The sequence below is a fragment of the Dipodomys merriami genome, unplaced genomic scaffold (assembly GCF_024711535.1).
Source record: "Dipodomys merriami isolate MVZ:Mamm:240054 unplaced genomic scaffold, mDipMer1.0.p SCAF_19, whole genome shotgun sequence".
Lineage (NCBI taxonomy): Eukaryota > Metazoa > Chordata > Mammalia > Rodentia > Heteromyidae > Dipodomys > Dipodomys merriami.
The window spans coordinates 21,865,495-21,887,100 of NW_027203270.1; the positions used below are offsets into that span (position 1 = coordinate 21,865,495).

Below are 21,606 nucleotides of genomic sequence, written 5' to 3' on the forward strand. Positions count from 1 at the left end.
GGTAGAGCACTAGCCTTGAGCTGAAGAGCTGAGGGACAGTGCCCAGGCCCAGAGTTCAGGCCCCACGACCGGAAAAAAAAAAAAAAAAGAAGAATGAGTATTAAACCTTGTTTTCTTTGTTATAGGTATCTATGAAGGAAAATCAGCAGTAATATGTATATTTTGTAACATGTATAATATGTTCTTTTCCTTATATCTCTAATCCATACCCTGCTATAAGCATTTTAATTTTTTCCTTGAACGATTGATTACAATTGCTTTTCTCTCTCCTCCTTGGTACATAAAAAGAAATAGATCTCTTAATGTGTGTGTGTGTGTGTGTGTGTGTGTGTGTGTGTGATGTGTGTGTACTGGGGCTTAAACTCAGGATCTCTCACTCTTGCTTGGTTTGTTGTTTTTGCTTAAGTCTTGGTGCTTTATCACTTCAGCCACAATTCTACTTCAAAGAACTTCACATTTTAGGCATTATTTCACATCTTTATCATTTCATCTTTATCATTTCATTCTTTTTTCAGGAGGGAAGGCTTTTAAGAATAAACTAGAAACCATTCTGGAAACCATGGAGTATGGGTTTGAAAAGAACGAAGTGGAAGATATGCGGAACCTTCTGAAAGTTGACGGTATTTTATTTACCACTTAAGACTTCCTTTCAGAAGAATTGCTCAAGTATTCCTACAGAATATCTAGGAGTATTTTTGTTCACTTAATAAAGGAGGAAGTATTTTAAAAAAAGACAGTGAAGAAGTACTAGTCTCACTCCTATGACCCACATACTCAGGAGACAGAGTTCTGTAGAATGATCATTTGTAGTTAGCCCAAGGCAAAATTTTAGTGAGACCCCATCTCAACTACAAACTGTACATGTAGCAAGCGCCTGTTATCTCAGGTATGCTGAGATTGTAATAGGAGCATCACAGTACTGCCCAGCTAGGGAAAAAATCGTAATGCCCTATTCAAAGAATAGGACAAAAAAAAAGACTCTAGATATAACTCAAGTGGCAAGTTTGATGCCCTAAATTCAAACCCTAGTACTAAAAAAAATTAGGAAGGAGGGAAAAAGGAAAGAAAATAAGACAGAAGAGGAAAGAAAGAACCTGTAGAGTTGTAATTTTCAAGGATGAAAATGTAACTTCTGATCATTCTACTGACCTCTAAGACTGAAAAGAGCATTGGTAGGTTTAGCCGTAACTAGGGAAAAAAATTATTTATCAAAGGAAATAATAGAAGTTTTTAGAAAAAGGTCAAAGTTTGGCAAACCAAGTAAGAAGGTAAAAGTAGTTCAGACTGACAAGCAGTTTACAGATAGAAAGGACAGTGTTTCCATTTAACAAATATTAGCAAATTTAAGGAGAGGTTGAAATAGCACATCAGTGATTTCTGAGTTGAAACCTACTCACACTGAAAGAGCTATCTTTTAGGTCAAATAACTTAAGACCTAAGTTGGTATGTTCAAATAACCTCTTTAGGATTCTATAATATCAGCAACAATCTCCTCGAAATTTTTATGGGAAAAAGTGATCCCAATTCTAACAGCAATCAAAAAATTTTGTGTGATTCAGATTTGTGCTTTGTATTTTCAGATGCTGGAAAGTTTAGCCTGAATTCCTTGTTTATTATTGCTAAGTTATATACTGGTAAGTGAGAAACATACAAAAGTAATATGTTTTGTTATATATGTGTGTATATATATTAAATTGTTTATCCCACTATTCCATAAATACCACACAAGTGTTTTACCAATGTAATCATGATTTTTTTTAAGAATACAGTTGGGTTTGTTATTATCTAGCTTTTAAATAAGTACTGGTTGGGGGGATGGTTGTTTTTTGTGTTGGTAGTTGGGCTTGAACTCAGAATCTGGGCACTGTCTCTAAGCTTTTTTGTTCAAGACTGGCATTCTATCACTTGAGCCACAGCTCCACTTCTGGCTTTTTGGTAGTTAACTAGAGATAAGTGTCTCATGGACTTTTCTGCTTGGCTGGCTTTGAACCATAATCCTTAGATCTCAACCTCCTGACTAGGTAAGATTACAACATAAGTCATGGCCTCTGGCTATAAGTATCAATTTTAAAGAAATATATTTTAATATAAGCTGATGTCTTGTCCCTGTAGTTTTGAGAGCATAAATAATTGTTGTTTCTTCAGCATGTATTCATGTGCAAACTAATGTGCTTTCTTATGATATTTTCATGTGTATTTCATGTACTTAGGTCATATTTCACTACCCCTTTTCCTCTTATACATTTGTAATCTCTCTTTTACTTCCATGTTCTTTTTTCCCATAACTTCCAAATTTGAGAGAAACCATGCAATATTTGCCTTGTGGGACTGACTTTCTCTACTTAACATGATGATCTCCAGTTCCATCCATTTTCCCAAAAGTGAACATTTTCATTCTTATGGTTGAATAAAACTCCATTGTGTATGGTTTTTGTTTTCTCCATTCTTCCACTGTCAACTGTGTAGAAACAAACACAATATATAGATGCCTCCACAGTAAGTTCACTTTAATTCTTCAGAGTATATTCAGAAGTAGAATAAGAGGATCATATAGTAGTTTTTACTTTTAATTTTTTTAGGAACTGCTCTACAGATTTCCATAGCAACCACACTAATTTATATTCTTACCAATGATGAATAAGGATTTCTTTTTCTTTCTATCTTTGACAGTATTATTATTTTTTATTTGTTTCCAAATGGCATATTTCTTTAGTTTCTTTAGGAACTTACACATTTTCTACACTAATTTTATCCATTAAAATACCCTCAACAAAATATAAGGTTTCTCTTTTTTCTTCACTGTCACCAACATTGCTCTCTCTTGTCTTTTTAATAAAGGCCATCCTATCAAATGTGAGAGGATTTTGAACTGTATTTTCCTGATGATTAGTGATGTTGAACACATGTTCATTACCTGTTGTTCATTTTTATGGTTTCATTGGGGAAATATATATTCAAGTCCTTTGCCTACCTTCAATTAGGTTGTTCTCTTTTTTGTTTTTTTTCTCTATTTGTTGATTTGCATATATTAATCAATCCTCTCATTTCTGATGTGAAACCAACTTCGTGTTACATGATCTTTTCACATGTTAAATTTAACTGGCAGGTATTTTGTGGAGCATTTTTGCATCTATATTCATCAATGAAGATGACCTATAATTTTCTTTTTTGCTGTGCCCTTAACCAGTTTTAGTATCAAAGTAACACTGGCTTCAAAGAATGAGTTTGGAAGTAGTCTCTATTAGGTAATAGTTGGAGCAACATTGGTGTCTTTAACTATCTGGTATATGTCAGTAGTTAATCTGTCTGACCTTATAGTTTTTCTTTGTTGAGAGTTATCAGTCTTTTGATTTTTATATATATTTGTTCTTTTATGCCCTCTTGATTAATATGTGGTAAGTAATATGTATCTAGACATTCCTTTTAGGTTTTCCAATTTGTTGTAGTATAATTTTTTTAGAATATGCTCAAATAGTACTCTGGATTTCAGTGTTATCTGTTATAATACTCCCTTTTTCACGTCTAATTTTATTGATTTGAGTCTTTTCTCTGAATTTGTTACATTGGATAGGGCTTGCAAATCTGATTTATCTTTTCAAAGAACCAATTTAGTTTCATTGATACATTATATTGATTTCCATTTCATTAATTTCACTTCTGATCTTTATTATTTCTTGCCTTCTACCAATTGGTTTGCTCTTGTACCCATAAGACTTTGAGGTTAAATCATTAGGTTGTGGATCTCTGGGTTTTTTTTAATATTGGATAACTATAAATTTTCCCCTTAGAACCACCTTTACTATATCCTGTACTCTGTTAAGTGATATTTTCACTTTCATTTGATTCAGGGAAATTTTTAGCCTCTTTACCTCCACCATATTCCCAAATGTTTCCAACCATCCACTGATCATTCTGAAGTGCATTGCTCACTCATATATTTTTTGTACTTTCTCTTGCTATTGATTATTTTTAGTTTTGATTCTGATCTGTTACTATTCAAGGAATTATTTCAATTTTTATACTTCTCGATTCATTTTATAGTCTGTGATCTGTTTTGTAGATATTTTTATGGGCTGCTGAGAATGTTTTCCCCACATTCTGTATATGGTGGATTCTGTAGACAGTTGTTTGTCCATTTGTTCTATGGTGTCATTGAGTTTCAGTCCATTTCCCTGGATAATCTATCTGCTGATGACAGTAGGTTATGAAAACTGTCAACATGATTAGGTTATATCAACATATCTGCTTCTATATGTCAAGCAGTGTTTGTTATATAAAAATGGGTACACCAACACTTGGTGCATTTTATTTATAATTATTATATCTTCCTGATATACTCTTCCATTTATTACTACATAATGACTTTCTATATCTCTGTGGCTAATTTTCACTTGAAGACTACTTTATCAGAATTTATTTAGGTGTGTCATTTTCTATACTTTGTTTCTGTGTGCCTTTGTCAGTGAGGTATGTCTCTTGAAGATAACAAAAAAAATGAGTCTGTTTTTTAATCTGGTCAGTGAGTCTACAGCCTTCAATTAGAGAGTTAAGGCTGGCTAGATTTAGGGATGATATTGAGAGGTAGGTTACACAATTTTTCTTTTTTTTTCCTGGTTGATTTGAGTATTCTTTATTCTTTTTTCTCACTTACTGATTTTAGGGATTTGCTGGTTTACTACATTGAACATAACTGATTCTCTCCCAATTCTCACCCAATTCTCATTTGTTCATCTATTCTTCTTATAAATTTGTGCTTTTCCAAACCCTTGTGAATCTTTCTTTCTCATCTGTATAGAGGATTTCTTGAAGTATCTTCTGCAATGCTGGCTTAGTAGTCATTAATTGCTTTGGTTTGTGCTTACCTGGGGAAGTTCTATTTCTCCATTTTAAAGGATAATTTTGTAGGATATAGCAATCTCAGGTGGCAGTTACTTATATTCACATAGACCAACCTGATTTCCCTCCCCAGAGATCATCTGTAGTTCCCAACTTCCCTCTGCAGAGTTGCCTGCCAATCAGGGAGACCAGTCTCTGCAAATCTATACCCAAGTCACAACCAGTTCCTGGGCCCACAGTGATTATAAGGGTGTTCATTAAATTAGCCAGAGGAGAAGGGTTGGCCTTTGTGTCTTAGAAGTATAAATGCAAGGTTTCTTTTCTCCCAGAATGAAAAACTTAAGTGTAAGACCTCTCTTAGTCTAATTCCCCTTCATAGCCAGTGAGCAAGCCATATTATATGTGGGAAGGGAAGGCGTGTTTCTCTTGCATCTATTTTTCTGGCAATTCACAGATCTCACATCTTATAGTTTTGTAGGTTCCAGATTGTGTGTCTGTAGGGCTTACCAAAACTTTCCTTCCCTCTTTTTCTTAAAACTCTGCTAAGGGAATTCTCCCCCTTCCTTAGGGTTCATTTGTTTCTTTGACAAATCTGAAGTTTCTGGATTTTACATGATCTCTTACTGTCTTTTGTTCTGCTATGCACTCTCATGCCTTTCTACCCTTCTCCTGTCTCTCCCTGTGGCCAGACACCTGATAATTTGTTTCAGACTTGGGAAGACTCAGGAAAGGACTCCATGTTTCAACTTTATCACCTTGCCTCTTCTCACTCAAGTGTTCTTCTGACCAGGCTTATAGGAATCATGCTCTAGTTTTTAGCTCCTTCACAACAAGATAGGCCCCAATGAGCCTTTGTTTTTCTACAATTATTTTGCAGAAATTTTCTGCAGTCGCTTTTATTATTTCTTTAATGTAAAGTCGGTATTTATGAAAATGTTCACTTATCATGCTTCCTTTCTTTTTTGAAGGTATTAAGATTAATGCCAGTGACACACAAAATTTCCTTGAAAATATAGGCATCGAGTTAACAAATAGTGAAAACCAGGCACTACTGGAGACAATACCAATGGATGGTAAGCATTTTAAGACAAAACAATCAATTTCAGAGAACTTTGGGCTTATGAGTTCTGTGAATAAAGTTCTAGAAGTATGACTGTTCAACATTATATTAAAAATTAAAGCAAGAAAGAGATAATTCTGATATAAAATATCTTATCCTTAGCATTTATATCATAAATGTCTGGTCCTCAGCATTTGCATCATAAATTGGGAGGTAAAACTCTTTTGGAGTATTGCTATTATAGATAAGTATTTTTAAATGATGTATTCAGTATCTGTAACAAGCCTAAAGCCAAAGACAGAAAAGATGTAATCATAGTTTTAGAAAGGAAAGTAAACCTCTATGTTTTAACAAGTTATAGTACATTCTACTTACAGTATATCAGATGCCAGAGAAGGAACAGTGAACCTTGAGAATCATATTAATTTCCTTTCATATGTTTTTAAATTGTAACTAAGACAATTTACAAAAGCTCATAACTAACAAAACTGGCTACTTCTGCATGAATTAAACTGACCATTATATCTTACAGAAAACAAAAGGGTGTATAAAAATAGATTGATGGATGGTGTGAAGACATTTGGAGGTAAGTGAAAGCATGCTGAGATAGACAGACCCAAGATCCTCAACTTTTGCTTTTACTTGTCGAAAACCTCACATATTTTCAATGATTACCTTCTTCATCCCATAGGCATGAAAATTCTCTATGTAATTATGATCTTTATGTGATAGAATTCTTGTTTGTTCATACTTGGCATAATTGCCTATACTGTGTTGTCACTGTAGCAGATTTAAATCTTACTGGTAAGAAATTTTTCATCCCCTGAAAGAAATGTAATTCATCTCTCTCTTCTGGGTAAATTAATCCTATATACTACTATATCAGTGCTGCCTAGAGCACTGAGAAGGAAGAATATTTTTTTTCTTTTTAATCCCTAGCTGATTTATTTTCCCCTTTCAGAAATAAATACATAATTCTTTTGTTTTTATTTCCTCCTTTCTTCAGAAGGAAAGGTCCATGTTGATAGAATAGATGATGCTCTTGAACATTTGGGATTCTTCCTGGAAGATGAAGAAATTGAGGAAATATGTAAAAACCTGCCAATTGAAGGTATTTCAAAATACGGTGCCTGTCAGAAATTTTTTTGTCCAGTCCTGGGCCTTGAACTCTGAGCCTGGTTCCTCCAGGACTAACCACCTATGCCCAGCTAAGAAAAATTTTATATCTCTGTAGAATAATCTCAACTATAGTTATCAATTTCATGCTAAAACTTAGCAGTACACAAAGACTCAAGTCTAAAGAATGGAAAAAATATTATCTCAATATTTATCTTAATATTTTTCTGTTATTGGGATTAAAATAATACTAATATAAATTTAGAGATCATTAATATCACTTAATTTTAGATAAAATATATGCTTATTTTGCTGCTACCAGAGTTCCCCTGCTAGAGAATACCAAAATGAAATCATGATCAGTGTTGAGATTAATGTATACACAGTTTCTCTTTTGGAGGGAGAGGAAAAAAACTATGTGAAGCCAGGAGAAGTTCATGTCTACAATCTGAGTTACTCAGAATGTAGAAACAGGAGAATTGCAAGTTACGAACTAACCTGGGCAATGGTAGTGAGATCCTATCAAAAAGCCAAAATCAAAAATAAAGTGTTAGAAATCATAGAAACGTTGGACAAATGGGATTGCACGAAATTGCAGAATTTCTGCATGGCAAAGACATAGCTAGTAAGATTAATAGAAAGCCCATGGACTGGAAGAAGATCTTCAATAGCTATACAATAGACAAAAGCCTCATATCTAAAATATACTTAGAACCCAAAAAATTAAATTCTCCAAAAACAAATCCTCAAAGAAACAACCACCCCATCAACAAGTGGGCCAAAGACTTAAAAGAGAGACTTCTCTGAAGAGGAAATAAGAATGGCCAATAGACACATGAAGAAAAATGCTCAACTTCTCTGGCCATAAAAGAAATGCAAATCAAAAAACTATGTTTATCTCAGCATTATTCACCATAGCTAAGATATGGAACCAACCCAGATGCCCTCAGTAGGTGAGTGGATCAAGAAAATGTTATCTATCTATCTATCTATCTATCTATCTATCTATCTATCTATCTATCTATCTATATATATATATATATATATATATATATATATACCACAGTATATATACCACAGTGTATATATATATATATAGAGAGAGAGAGAGAGAATTCCATTGTGTGTGTGTGTATATATATATATATATACACACACACACACACACACACACACAATGGAATTCTATGCTTCCATCAAAAAGAATGGCACCACCCCATTTGTTAGGAAATGGAAAGACTTGAAAAAAATCATATTAAGTGAAGTAAGCCAGTCCCAAAGAAATTTAGGCCCCATGGTTTCCCTTATTTGCAATAATTAGTATATGTATAGGATAATCTTATCAGATGAGCTGAAAACCTCAAATGCTATGTACATATGATCATATAAGTTGATGCTAAGTGAAATCAACCCCAAGATATGGACACAAGAGTTCTGTCTTTATTGTTGTTGTTTTAAATGTACTAGGTGATTTTTTTTTGTTTCCTTTGTATATTCTTCCCCGTATGGTATATCCCCTGTTGTCACTGTACTTGATTTTGGTACCTTAAATCTTATATATACATTTGTCTAATCTGGGTTGGGGAAGGGGAATAACAAAATGGTGAAACAAGGACACAGGATGACTCATTGTAACAATGAGACCCACACTACAGTATATTGGAAACGAACTTTACGACGCTGCGCGGAGGATGAGGTAGGGTGGAGAAGAGAGGGGAAGGTGGGGGAGAGAAGGAATAATGGGACAACAAAAAGGGAAGGGGTAACAGAGATCGACAAGTAATGTACTCATTGCCTTATTCATGTAAATGTAACCCCTCTGTACAGTATCTTTACAATAATTTTTTAAGTATGGGTTCTTTATGAAAGGGTGACATTTATCAGCATGCATTGTGCTCATAAACTGACATGAAATCCCTTTGTATCACGACTTAAAGACACCTTATTAGGCACCTGTCTAGTAAGCTCAAGGCCCTGATTTTAATTCCCAGGACCACCAAACACATACATACATACACACACACACATACATTCATGCATGCATGCATGCATACATACATACATACATACATACATACATACATACATACATACATACATACATACATACATACATAATGGCAAGAAGTATAGCTCAGTGGTAGACCACTTGCCTAGCAAGTGCAAGAACCTGGGTTCAATACCCAGGTAATTTTCCTCTTACAAAGCACGGTTTCATCATATTACATCCAACCCTTATTTCTTTGTTTACCTTTATCTTCTAAAGATCCTACTCTCTGAATACAATCACAGAGGTTTTAAGGGCTCAGTATATGAACATAATTTGTTCTACAGCAAGACAATATCTAATTTTTATCTTGTATTGTAGAAGAAAGAAGAGTTAAAATGAAGTTACTTGTGAGTGAAGTCTATAATTTTTTAGGTGAGTGGGAAATTATGAAAAAGCAAAATAAATGATCTCAATATATAACAGAAGTTTTTTTAATATTTCTGTTATCCTTTCCATGATGTCTTAATCCTAATATCACTGGTAATTATATGCAACTAAAGAGACATACTTTACAAAATAAATCCTACTTGTCCTTATATTCAGTCCTTACCTACATCTTATTTAAAAGGCCAAAGTGTAATGCCTAAGTAACAAGACTTATCTTCTATGGAGTTTTTCAGTGACATAATTTTTGTTTTAATGAAAAATGACAAGGAAAATTACACATATAACATTTGTAAACAATGTCATAATTCAGGCAAAAATTAAAGAGTAGAACAAACATTACATACACACTGGCAGAATAATGTCCATTGCATACTTAGAAGTCTGTTGTAGAAACTTTCTGTATGCTCTGTTTTATTTTCCCCAAGCTGGAGGGGCTCCCTTTTACCAGAAAGAAGCTATATTTCTAAGTCATCTTTCTGGTTCCATATAGACAATACTCAAGGTTTCTTTTGCTTTTTATTTTCATATACATGGTTGGTTTTTATTATTTATTTATTATTTATTGTCTATTATTATTTAAACTTATTTTTTATTATTTATGTTGGAATCTGACCATTTTACTACCATTTTCTTTTCTAAGGAGAAGAAATTGACTTTGCTGATGTGGAAAATATTCTTAAAAATATAGGGTTAAGACTCTGCCTGAAAGCCAACCATGTTTTGATGAAAAGTCTACCAATTGATGGTAAGTAAGTGAAGTAGTCACTCACTTAGTGAAAGTTGATGAAGAGGAAGGAGGAAGAAGAAGAAGAGGAGGAGGAGGAAGAGGAGGAGGAGGAGGAAGAAGAGGAGGACAACGACCACCATCTTTTTTCTATTTGTCTAAAACTATATGTAAAAATATGAGGTCTGAAATTCTTGGGTTTCAGTATTCTTCCTTACCAATTACTAACTATACTCTGCCTTATCTTGCAGCTGCTGGAAAGTTGCATAAGCAAAAATTTCTGGAAAGCCTGAAATTTCTCCCAAGAAAAGAGCAATCAGGTAAATGAGATTTTCTTTTTACTATTTAAAAACCACACATATTTTCAGTGATGGCAAATTTGTCTGTTAACGTATTTATTAAGTGGTTTTTGTCTGATCATTTACTACCTTGAACATAGCTACCTTTGAAGAAATTATCACTTTCACTGTAACCCTTTATTAGTGTAATTATAAATGCAGTTTCTTACCAGAATTCACCAGCCCTACTTACTCTCTTTTCTTATAAATGTCTCATAAGAGCTACAAAAACTGAGAGAACAGTTTCTGTCATGTCTGCTCCTTTTACTTAAACAACTTTATTGTTCTTTTGCTGGTTTACTCTTAAATTCATGCATGCACATGTTTGTCAATATTACTTGCTTCTCTATTTCCCATCCTCTTTTTCGTAAGAAATAAAGCTTGACATTCATAAGCTAAGAAGTTTCATGGAAAATATGGGGTTTGACCTTGACAATGATGAATACGAAGACCTGAAAAGCAACCTGCCTATTGATGGTGAGTTGTTCCTTTGGATTCATATAAAGGAATTTCTGAGAGTAGATTTGGAGTCTGAAGAAACATTTAAAAGTTAAACCTAAGTGTCCAACCGTCAATAATTTATCAACTCATGCAATGAACTTTATTGGGTGCTAATATACATAAACTATTAAAATATAAAAACAGGATAACAGGGTCTCTGATCTCTAAAGAGTCTTAACTGCTGATGGGTCATTATCAAACTACGTAATAGTACTCTCTCTATATATATATATACATAAAATATATATACATATGTACATAAATATGTGTATACACACACACACACACACACACACATATACATATGAGATACTAAAAACAAAGAACTGAGTTTTCTAGAAAGGGGATCCAAGGCATTCCAGATAATGAAAATAATGCAAATAAAACCATAAATTCATACAAAATCTTGGAAGCAGGAAATATTTCTTGGTGGCTAGAGTATCTGCTTCATGTTATAAAAGTAGCAAGAAAAAGCTTGGGGGGAAAAAGACTGGAAGGACCTGAAACCAAGTTACAAGGTTTAGCCTTGATTTTCTTGAGTCAATTTCAGTAAGCTGTGCCTTACAACTTCATCTAAATTATGTTGGAAACAGTTGTTTGTTATATTCCTCTATAATTCTTTAAATTTGTGTAGAGTTAATAGGAATATTCTCACTCATGGATGGATGGATGGATTAATGGGTGGGTAGGTGGGTAGACGGATGGATGGATATATGGATGGATGGGTGGGTGGGTAGATGATGGATGGTTTCTCAGTACTGGAAACTTAACTCAAGGCTCAAGCTTGCTAGGCATGCCCTCTACTCCTTGAGTCACATCTCCAGTCTCTTCCTCTTTGGTATTTTTTGTTGTTGTTTGTCAAATAATGTTCATCACTTTGAATGATCTTTGCACCCAACACTAGTCTTTCCAATTAATTTTCTGCTTCCATTTTATTGATTTTTAGCTCTAATTTTTCTCTAAGGTAGACTCTCACTTTGTTGGACCTTCATAGCCTCAACCACACTAGTAGCTGGGTGGCAATAAGCACATGTCACTGTGCTGATCTACTCTAGTCTTCATTAGATTAACAATTATTTCAGCATACTTTTAGGTTTAGTTATTCTTTTTTATCTGGATTCTAGATTCTTCTTTGGAGGAGAGGGGATACCATGGATCAAACGCAGGGGCCCATGCTAGGAAGAAGTTTGTCACTGAACTACAGGCCCCACACCATAGCCCTCCACATTCTTAAAATGAACTGACACTAATTTAATATCTTCTTTTCTAAGTATTCACAGCTATGAATTTTCCTCTTATTGCTGCTTTAGCTGCATTTCAAAATTTTAGTTATATTGTTTGCATTTCATTCAGCTCAAAATAGTTTCTAGTATCCTATGATTTTTTTCTTGATTATTTAGAAATGTGTCATTTAATTTCTATAAATTTATGGATTTTTTGCAAATTTCCCTTGTTGATTTTTCATTAATCCCTTTATGATCAGAGAACATATTTTGCTTTTTCAATTCTTTTGAACTGAGTGAGACTTGTTTTGTAGCCTAGCAGATGGTCTATCCTGACAAATATCAAATATTTTATGACTGATCAATATTGTTCAATTTTCCTTTGTCCTATTGATGAGGAGAGCCTGGGAAATGGAGGTAAACTTAATGATGGACAAGAGACTGATTTGGAAAATATTTTAGGATTAGAACTCATTTATTAAGATTAGTAAGTTAGGCATAGGGATACATGCCTGAATACTAGACTTGAGGAGGCTGAGGCAAGAGGATCTCAAGTGTGAGGTCAGTTGGCTACATGTTTGTGGCTGCTCAGTGAGTTTGAAATGAGCCTAGGCTATCTAGTAAGGCCCTGTCTCAAAAAAATTTAGTAAGATAAAATTTAATATTAAACTTAACTTAAAACATAGAGGATATGGTGGTTTATTTTATGAAAAATAGGGAAAAAATCTGAGGATGTTCTGTCTTGATGAAAAAATCATCAGTCATACCATAGCCAATTAAAGAACTCATGAAGAGTAGACGCCAGTGAATCATACCTGTAGTCCTATTGTACTGGAAGTGAGTTCAAAATAAAGAAAAGTAATAATTCCCAAAGTAACTCACTTTTAACTCCAATAATATCTAGCACATATTAATATGGTTTTGTAATAGTGGTCTCTATAACCATTCAATATGAAAACTTTCTAAAACAATAGCCATCTTTGAAAAACATCAGAAAATTTTGAGTCATTCCAATGGTTCTGCTGATTATACATTATTTTTGGAAAGAAACTGGAATTTAGTATCAGCCAAATCTCAGCTCTGAAAATTCCTAGCTGGGTCAGTTGGCCAAGTTAACACCTCTGGAACTTATTTCCTCTGTTACAAAGAAAATAATTGCTACCTTTTGTGCCCTGGCCCTGAGTTCAGGCCTCAATATGAGCCTAAAAGATAATACAGATTTTAAAATATGTTTTAAATATTATTAAAGTTCAATTAGGTTGATCTAGCTCTTTGTTTCCTATTAAATATAGTTAGTGGAAGAACAGCCACCATAGTGAAGTGCTATTGCTGGACTGAGTATAGAACTAACCTTCATTATTGCCCCAAATTAAATCTTCTGTATGAGAGCATTTGCTCCATTAAGTTGCTTGCCAGATTTATAATCAATAAGAGTTACTCCAGATATGAAAGTATCTCAGCATCAGCCCTGTAATCTACAAAGTAGAGTTTACTATCTAAATTGTATAAAAATGGTATTAAAATGTGAAGTTTCATCAAGTGTCAGTGGCTTATGCCTGTAATCCTAGCTACTCAGGAGGCTGAAATCTGAGGATCACAGTTCAAAGCCAACCCAGGCAGGAAAGTATGTGAGACTCTTATCTCAATAAACCACTCAGAAAGAACCCAGGCCCAGAGTTCAAGCCCCACTTCTGACCAAAAACAAAAAAACGTGAAGTTTCCTTTTTATAATATAAAATTTGCCTTTCCACATTTTCCGATTGAGATGAAAACAGGATAGAATTCTGCATTAAATAACAAAGAAATTGCTGAATTTTGTTTTGCCTCAAGATATAACTTTAAAATATACTTTTCCAATTTCTATTATCATCTTTATTAATAAAATTCTGTTTTACAGATGATGGAACAGTTGACATGGGTATGGTACTGGATGAAGGGGCTATTTTTACAGGTAGGTTATATTTTTACTAACTTATATTGAGTATCTACTATATCCTAACTATGGAGCAAAAAATCTAAACTTCTAGAAGGTTTATGTTATTGGGTCTTATGTAATGGGGAGAAATTGATGCCATGTTATAAAAAATATTAAAATAAAAAGGAACCTGGGCACCAGTGGCTCATGCCTGTAACCCTAACTATTCAGGAACCTGAGATCTGAAGACTGTAGTTCAGAACCAGCACTGGCAGGAAAGTCTGTAAGATTCTTACCTCCAATTAACCAGCAAAAAGCCAGATAGTGTGGCTCAGGAGGTAGACTGCTAGTCCTGAGCAAAAATAAAGCACTAAGGAAAAGTGCCCAAGCCCTGTCTCTAAGTCCCAGTATCTAAAAAGAACAAAACAAAAAATATGAAACTAACAAATAAATGAAATGGTCACTGGTACCAGAAGAATTGCAAAATGATTTCTTAGAGTAGCATACACAAAATCAATGAGCTGATCCTTACCACACAGAGTAAATGGGCAAGAAAAATGAGAGAAAGAAAAATGTATGAAAAGGTCAAGATGGGAAGCAATGTGGAAATTAATGAAGAAGAAATAATTAGTCCTGAAGCATGAAACCAGAGTTGTACTCTGATGTGAACTAGCATGATTCTGGTAAGGAATAAACTTCAAGAAGTGGAGAAGGGGGAATGTAGATGGGCTGGCCTCAATCCTCAGAAGCTGTAAACATTCCCTTATATGGCAAGTGACTGGGGATATGATTAGGGATCCTGAGGAGGGAAGATTACCCTAGCCTTTCCAGATTGGTTGTAAATATAATCCCAAGTATCCTTAAAAGAGAGAGGCAGGGAGAGAGATAGAATGACAGAAAGAGCAAAAGACAATGGAACAAATGAAAGATGATGCACGTGTTGGCTTGGAAGATGCAAGAAGGTGTATAAGCTAAAGGTAGAAAAGCAATCGACTGGATGCTCCTGGAGCTTTCTGAAGGAAATCCTGCTAATTCTTTGACTTCTACCCAAATAATTTAGACTTCTAAGGTCCCAAACTATAGGAGAAAAAAATCTGTATTGTTTTAAGCTACCAAATAAGTATATGGTAATTTGTTATAACAACAGGGAACTAATCCAGGGAACAAATCATGGAGGGCCTTGAATACCAAATGAAGAAATATGAGTTTTATACTGTGTAGAGTGCAGAGTCATTCTAAGATTGTAAGCAGGAGACTGTTGTGATAGATTTACAAACTAGGATGAATAGTATAGCAGCTACATGGCTATGTAGAGGATGTATGTATGCAAGAGCAGAGTTAGGAACAGCAGTTATGAAGCAAGTCCTAATTGTCCACACAAAGAAAACAATAGAGAATGAAACTATGATCTTGGGGTGTGTTTTAATCAAAAAGCTTATCTTTGTGATAGTTTGCATTTCTGTCAAGTTTACTTCATTAACATTTAATCCACAAATGATGCTACAGTCATTTTTCACATCATCATTCTTCAAATTTTAAGCAATTCCTATTTCTTGCTTTTTCAAGGTGAGAAAATTGACACTGATAACATGGAAGATTTTCTGGAAAACATAGGGATAACACTCAAAGAAGACAAAATCATACAACTGCTAAATAATCTGCCAACTGATGGTGAGCATTTAAAAATAACTATGGTAACCTTCAAGAGAGATTCAACATAGGAAACTCTGGGTTTAAGACATTTTATGCCCCATCACCAAAATGGTTCAGAGCAGAAAATAAAACTATTAGTATCTAGAGTAAAATATGTAAAAGTCTGCTTTTTGAATTATGTGCTTATGCTACTTTAAATATCTGCATTATTGCCTGAGACTTGAACTTTCTCTTACAGCCAAAGGAAGGGTCTATAAGAACAGACTGATGAAGGAACTGGAAAGTCTCAAAGGTGAATGAAAAGCTTACTGTTTCTTTTCTCTGCAGGTAAAACAGGTCCTTAAGCTGTGCTGTCATTTTCACAAACTCTACTTCAGAGTTTTCATATTGTTAATCTTGCTGTCCCCACTGCCTAATTTAATTTTTATTCTTACATGATTTTAGGGCACACTACACTCAGCAATGTACTGGTTAATTAAAATAGACCCACAATTTAATTACAGTAGACCCAAAAATCAGTGATTCCAAGATAAGGTTGTACATTAGAATTGTCACTTTTTAGCATTCAGAATACTAGACACATTTCAAATCATACTGATGTTGAATTTCTAGACTTAGTAACTAGAAACGTTTTTAACTATTTACAACAATGAAAAATGGAAACAATCTAAATGTGATCAGCTTATGAATGGAAAAATAATATAGTATGTATACAGAATAGAATACTATTTAGCCATAAAAAAGAATGAAATTCTATCATTTAAAACAACAGAAATGAAGTTGAAAAGCATTATGTCAACTGAAATAAAGGTGCCAAAAGATAAATACCACAGGATCTGTCTTATGTGTGAATCTAAAATAGTTGATCTCGTAGAGTTGAAAGTAGAATGCTGGTTTCAGAGGCAAAGGAAAGAGAGAGAAGGAAGAATGAGGAAAGGTTGGTCAATTTGTACTAAGTCACAATTAGATAGGAACAAGTAGATCTGATGTGCTATTGTACATTACGTAAGTATAAATATAGTCATAAATTGTACATGCCAAAAAGCTGTTGTTTGCATTTTGACTTTGTGGCTATACTGGGTTTTGAACTTAGGGCCTTATGCTTGCCAGGCAAGTATTTTACCAATTGAGTCACACCACTAACATCAAGTTGTATGTTTCAGAAAGTCTAGAAAAAAACTATTTTGAAAGTTCAAACCATAGAGATGGCAAATGTTTGAAGAGATATGTTTAACCTGACTTAAATATTACAAAATGAGAGTTAAGAGGCATGGGTCAGTTGGAAGAGTGATAGCCAATGAGCAAAACACTAGATACTGAGTTTGATTCCCAGTCTCACAAGAACAACAACAAAATTACAAAATGTATACATGCATCAAAATATTATACTACCCCATTAATATGTACAATATTATGTTTTATGTATCAATTTAAAAAATAAATTCGATTTCAAATGTTTCCATTAATTTAGCAGTCTTTAAATTCTATTATGTATGGACGTTTATAAAAGGTTTATCTCAGTCTTTGCCATGACTTACCAGAAACCCCAAACTTCTTATGAAGAGTAATTTAGGAATTCCAAATTCCTAAAGTTTAAAAGTTACACCCCAAACCATGTTTATATTCCAAACCATGTTTACTTTAATAGCTAAATTCTTCTTTGTTTTTCATTCTCTATATAGTATTTGTGCTTAGAAATAATAATGTATATCATTACAGACATTGCTAACATCCATTCCTTTCTTTCCTCAGGGATAAAGGTGTCTTTATATAAAGTGGAAAATTTTGTTAAAAATATGGGAATTAACCTCAAGGAGAAAGAAATCAAGGCACTGAAGAGCCATCTACCTCTTGACAGTGAGAGTTTTGAAAATATATGTAATCCCTAGTAAAACTCTAGATATGACAGGAAATAAGAACAACAATGGACAAATGGGAATGCCTTAAATTAAGAAGGTTCTAATACATCTATTACCAGAATCAGTAGATAAACTACAGAAGAAACTCTTGGCTAGGTATTCATTTGATAAAGGATTAATGTTCAGAATATATAAACAGCTTTAAAAAAAACTAAACACCAAAAGAATAAGTAATCCAGTAAATGGGCAAGTGAATTGGACAGACGATTCTCAGAAGTAATAGAAATGCCTAATAAATACATGAAGAAATGTTCAACATCCTTAATAATAAAAGAAATCAAATCAAAATGACACTGAAATGACATTTCACCCTAGTCATCTTAAAACAACCAAAAAAAAAAAATGCTGGTTAGGATTCTGGTTAAAAGAAAAAAAAAAAAAACCATACACAGTGGTAATGTACATTAGTGCAGCCACTGTGGAAATCAGGAAGGAGGTTCATTTAAAACAAACAAACATATGTCCGATTTGGCAACATATATTATAAAATTGGAACAATATAGAGAGGATTAGCATGGCCCCTGTGCAAGGATGACACGCAAATTCGTGAAGCATTCCATATAAAACCAACAAACAAAAAAACCTAATGCAGGCACTAGTGGCTCATACCTATAATCCTAGCTAGCTACTCAGAAGGCTGGGAGCTGAGGATCACAGTTCAAACCAGCCCAGGCAGGAAAGTCCATGAGACTCTTATCTCCAATTAACCATCAGAAAACCAAAAGTAGAGCTGTGGCTCAAAGTGGTACAGTGCTAGCCTTGATCAGAAGTGCTCAGGGACAGTACCTAGGGCCTGAGTTCAAGCCCCATGACTGAGAAAAAGAAAACTAAAAATAGAACTACCTTATGACCCTGTCATAACTTTTGGGCATATATCCAAAGAAGTAAAGTCAACCCAACAGAGAGATACTTGCGTACTCATGTTTATTGCAGCACTATTCATAGTAGTCAAACTGTGAAATCAGCTTAGGTGCCAAAAAAATGACAAATGGATAAATAAAATATAGTGTAGATATACAGTGGAGTATAATTTATCCATAAATAAGAATGGAATTATTTAAGGTAGAACGGTTAGAACTGGAGATCAGTCTGTTGAGTTAGATAAGCCAAGCTTAAAAAACCAAACACTGGCCAGGCGCTGGTGGCTCACACCTGTAATCCTAGCTACTCAGGAGGCTGAGATCTGAGGATTGTGGTTCAAAGCCAGCCCGGGTACAAAAGTCTGTGAGACTCTTATCTCATACAAAACACTCAGAAAAACCGAAAGTGGCACTGTGGCTCAAGTGGTAGAGCGTTAGCCTTGAGCTGAATTGCTGAGGGACAGTGCCCAGGCCCAGAGTTCAAGCCCCATGATCAGCAAAAACAAAAACAAAAAAACAAAACCACCACTGTGCTTTGCAGTATCATTTTAAGCTTAAATGATAATGATGATGATGATGATGAATATAATAGTAACCCCCTTTTACTAATAACATAGACTAGTATAAATAAGTAAGTAAACAGATATAATGAGCATTACAAAATTAATAATAAAACCCCCTTTGGACATGAGACCAGTAATAATATGAAAACAAGACAAAAAAAGTACATGAAAAGGAGAAAAGAAAATGTAAGACCTTCACTGTAGGCTTTGAGAAATACTGAGTGAAGAAAAAAAAATTATTTTGGTCGGTCATGAGGCTTGAATTCAGGGTCTCGGTGCTGTCCCTGAGCTCTGCAGCTCAAAGCAAGTGCTCTACCACTTAAGCCACAGCGTCACTTCCAGTTTTCTGGTGGTTTATTGGCAATAAGAGTCCCATGGACTTTCCTGCCTGGGCTAGCTTTGAACCATGATCCTCAGATCTCAGCCTTCTGAGTAGCTAGGATTACAGGCATGAGCCACTGGCACCCGGCTTGAAGAAACTTTTAAGTCCATATTTTGTATGAAAATGTTATTCCACTGAGAATGGTCACTGAAAAATAAGTTCTTTCATTGTAAGTGAACTTTAACCAATACATCAACATTGATGATTATCGTGTTGGCAACCCAAGAGTGGCCAGACATGCACACTATTGCACTGATCTTTGAGCAGATCACATGACATACATGTGACTATAAACCAAAAGGTGAATGGCATCAACAAAATAGAAGAAACGTACTTCTTCAGCAAAATTTTTTAATTCTCTAAAACATTTCCAACCTCTGAAAAGACTAACTTAACAGGTTATAGGTTTTCCTGAAGGAATGGGGAGAAGTTAAAACTTTGTTCTTATGTTGCATTTATTAGGGACATTATAGTCGAGCACAGTTACCTATTAATGAGGGTATGGCATGAAAAAAATAAAATTCTCAGGAAATGTTTTCAAATGATTGAATTTTCAGTTTCTATTTCTGTCTTTCTTAAAGATAAGAAGAAGACTGGTTTCAATATGTTGATGGATGAACTTAAAAAGATTACAGGTGAGATGTTACAATGAGTATTATGCCACCTAAGGTTTATATTGAAATATATTTTTTACACGATAGTATTTCTTCCATTCATTCATTTAACAACTACTTATCCAGTATTTACTGACTGGCAAGCATTGTTCTAGATACTTAGGATACATTCATAAACAGAACAGATCACTGCTTTACGTAGCTCACATTCTGGTAGATAAAACAAGCAATAAATCATAAATATATTATACAGCCATTGTAGAATATTTTAGGTAGATAATCAAACCTTCTTGAGAAGATGAAACGTGAGCCAACTCTTAAAGGAAGTGAAGATTTTGTCCATATAGGATTTCTAGACAAACAATGCTGAAGGCAAAGAGGACAAAGAGAAAGACTCAAAGGCAAGGATGTGCTGGGACTATTCAAACACCAACAAAAGAAGGTCAGTGTAGTTAAAAATGAGTGACTAGGAAAAAGTGAGAGACACCAGGCATCAGTGGCTCACATCTGTAGTCCTGGCTACATTGAGACTGAGATTTGAAAATCATGGTTTGAAGCCAGCCCTGGCATGGTCTAGGAGACTCTGATCTCCAGTTAACCACCAAAAAAAGCTGGAAGTGGAGCTGTGGTTCAATTAACAGAGTGCTAGAGTAAAACAAGCTCAGAGATAGTAAATAGGCCCTGAGTTCAAGCCCAAGACCCCTACCCCCCACATACACAAAGTCATAGGTGATGAGAAGAGCGGTGATTGGAGCAAAAAGCGCAGCTAGTGATCAAATTGGAAACCCAAGAGAATACGGAAGGATGTTCCCTTAGTTGGGTGTCCCCAGAAAAGGAATCTCAGGTCAAGGATTCATCATATAGTTTATTTGGAAAAGAGATGGTAAGAAAGTAGCCTGACTAGGGGCTAGGAAGGTGGCTCAGTGGTAGAGTGCTTGCCTTGCATGCATGAGGCTCTGGGTTCGATTCCTCAGCACCACATAAGCAAAAAGGAAAAAAAAGCCGGAAGTGTCGCTGTGGCTCAAGTGGTAGAGCACTAGCCTTGAGCTGAAGAGCTGAGGGACAGCACCCAGGCCCAGAAGATCAAGCCACAACCACCCCCCGTCCCCAAAAAAAGAAAGAAAAAAAAGAAAGTAGCCTGACTAGAGTGAACGCAAAAGAATCTGAGGACCAGATTTAAAGCAGTATCTGAAGAGTTTGATGCACAGGGGGCAAAGAAATAGAATGGGGACAGGGAGGAGACAAGCGAGGTAGTGACAGTGCCTGTGAAAAGCCTTCCTTGTTTAAAGAGCCAGAAGCAGCGGTGGACTGGAAGAAGACACAGGAGAGATATGAAGTAGTCACTGAGAGGAACAGGGAAGTAAATGGACTAGCAAAGTATCCTGTGACTTCTCAGCCACAGAAAATATCCCCTGGAAGCTGTGGAAGCAGTCAGCATTGCTCCCTTCAGTCCAATTTCAGCAAA

The 21,606-nt window shown here is 34.9% G+C and overlaps 1 protein-coding gene and 1 non-coding gene across 4 annotated transcripts in view; both read left to right on the forward strand.

Annotated features, from left to right (window-relative positions):
* The window catches only part of Efcab3 (EF-hand calcium binding domain 3), a 115,575-nt gene that overhangs the window by 15,400 nt on the left and 78,569 nt on the right, over positions 1 to 21,606 (forward strand). For all 3 annotated transcript variants that reach the window (XM_070027700.1, XM_070027702.1, XM_070027701.1), the window contains exons 11-24: positions 516 to 620; positions 1,581 to 1,634; positions 5,805 to 5,909; positions 6,429 to 6,482; positions 6,903 to 7,007; positions 9,381 to 9,434; positions 10,090 to 10,194; positions 10,425 to 10,493; positions 10,884 to 10,988; positions 14,133 to 14,186; positions 15,717 to 15,821; positions 16,042 to 16,095; positions 17,556 to 17,660; positions 20,109 to 20,162. In XM_070027700.1, the coding sequence (XP_069883801.1) occupies positions 516 to 620; positions 1,581 to 1,634; positions 5,805 to 5,909; positions 6,429 to 6,482; positions 6,903 to 7,007; positions 9,381 to 9,434; positions 10,090 to 10,194; positions 10,425 to 10,493; positions 10,884 to 10,988; positions 14,133 to 14,186; positions 15,717 to 15,821; positions 16,042 to 16,095; positions 17,556 to 17,660; positions 20,109 to 20,162 (1,128 nt within the window). The remainder of the gene's footprint in view (positions 1 to 515; positions 621 to 1,580; positions 1,635 to 5,804; positions 5,910 to 6,428; positions 6,483 to 6,902; positions 7,008 to 9,380; positions 9,435 to 10,089; positions 10,195 to 10,424; positions 10,494 to 10,883; positions 10,989 to 14,132; positions 14,187 to 15,716; positions 15,822 to 16,041; positions 16,096 to 17,555; positions 17,661 to 20,108; positions 20,163 to 21,606) is intronic.
* Positions 18,182 to 18,288, forward strand: LOC138831231 (U6 spliceosomal RNA). The gene has a single exon (XR_011373177.1). It is a non-coding gene; the product is annotated as a U6 spliceosomal RNA (small nuclear RNA).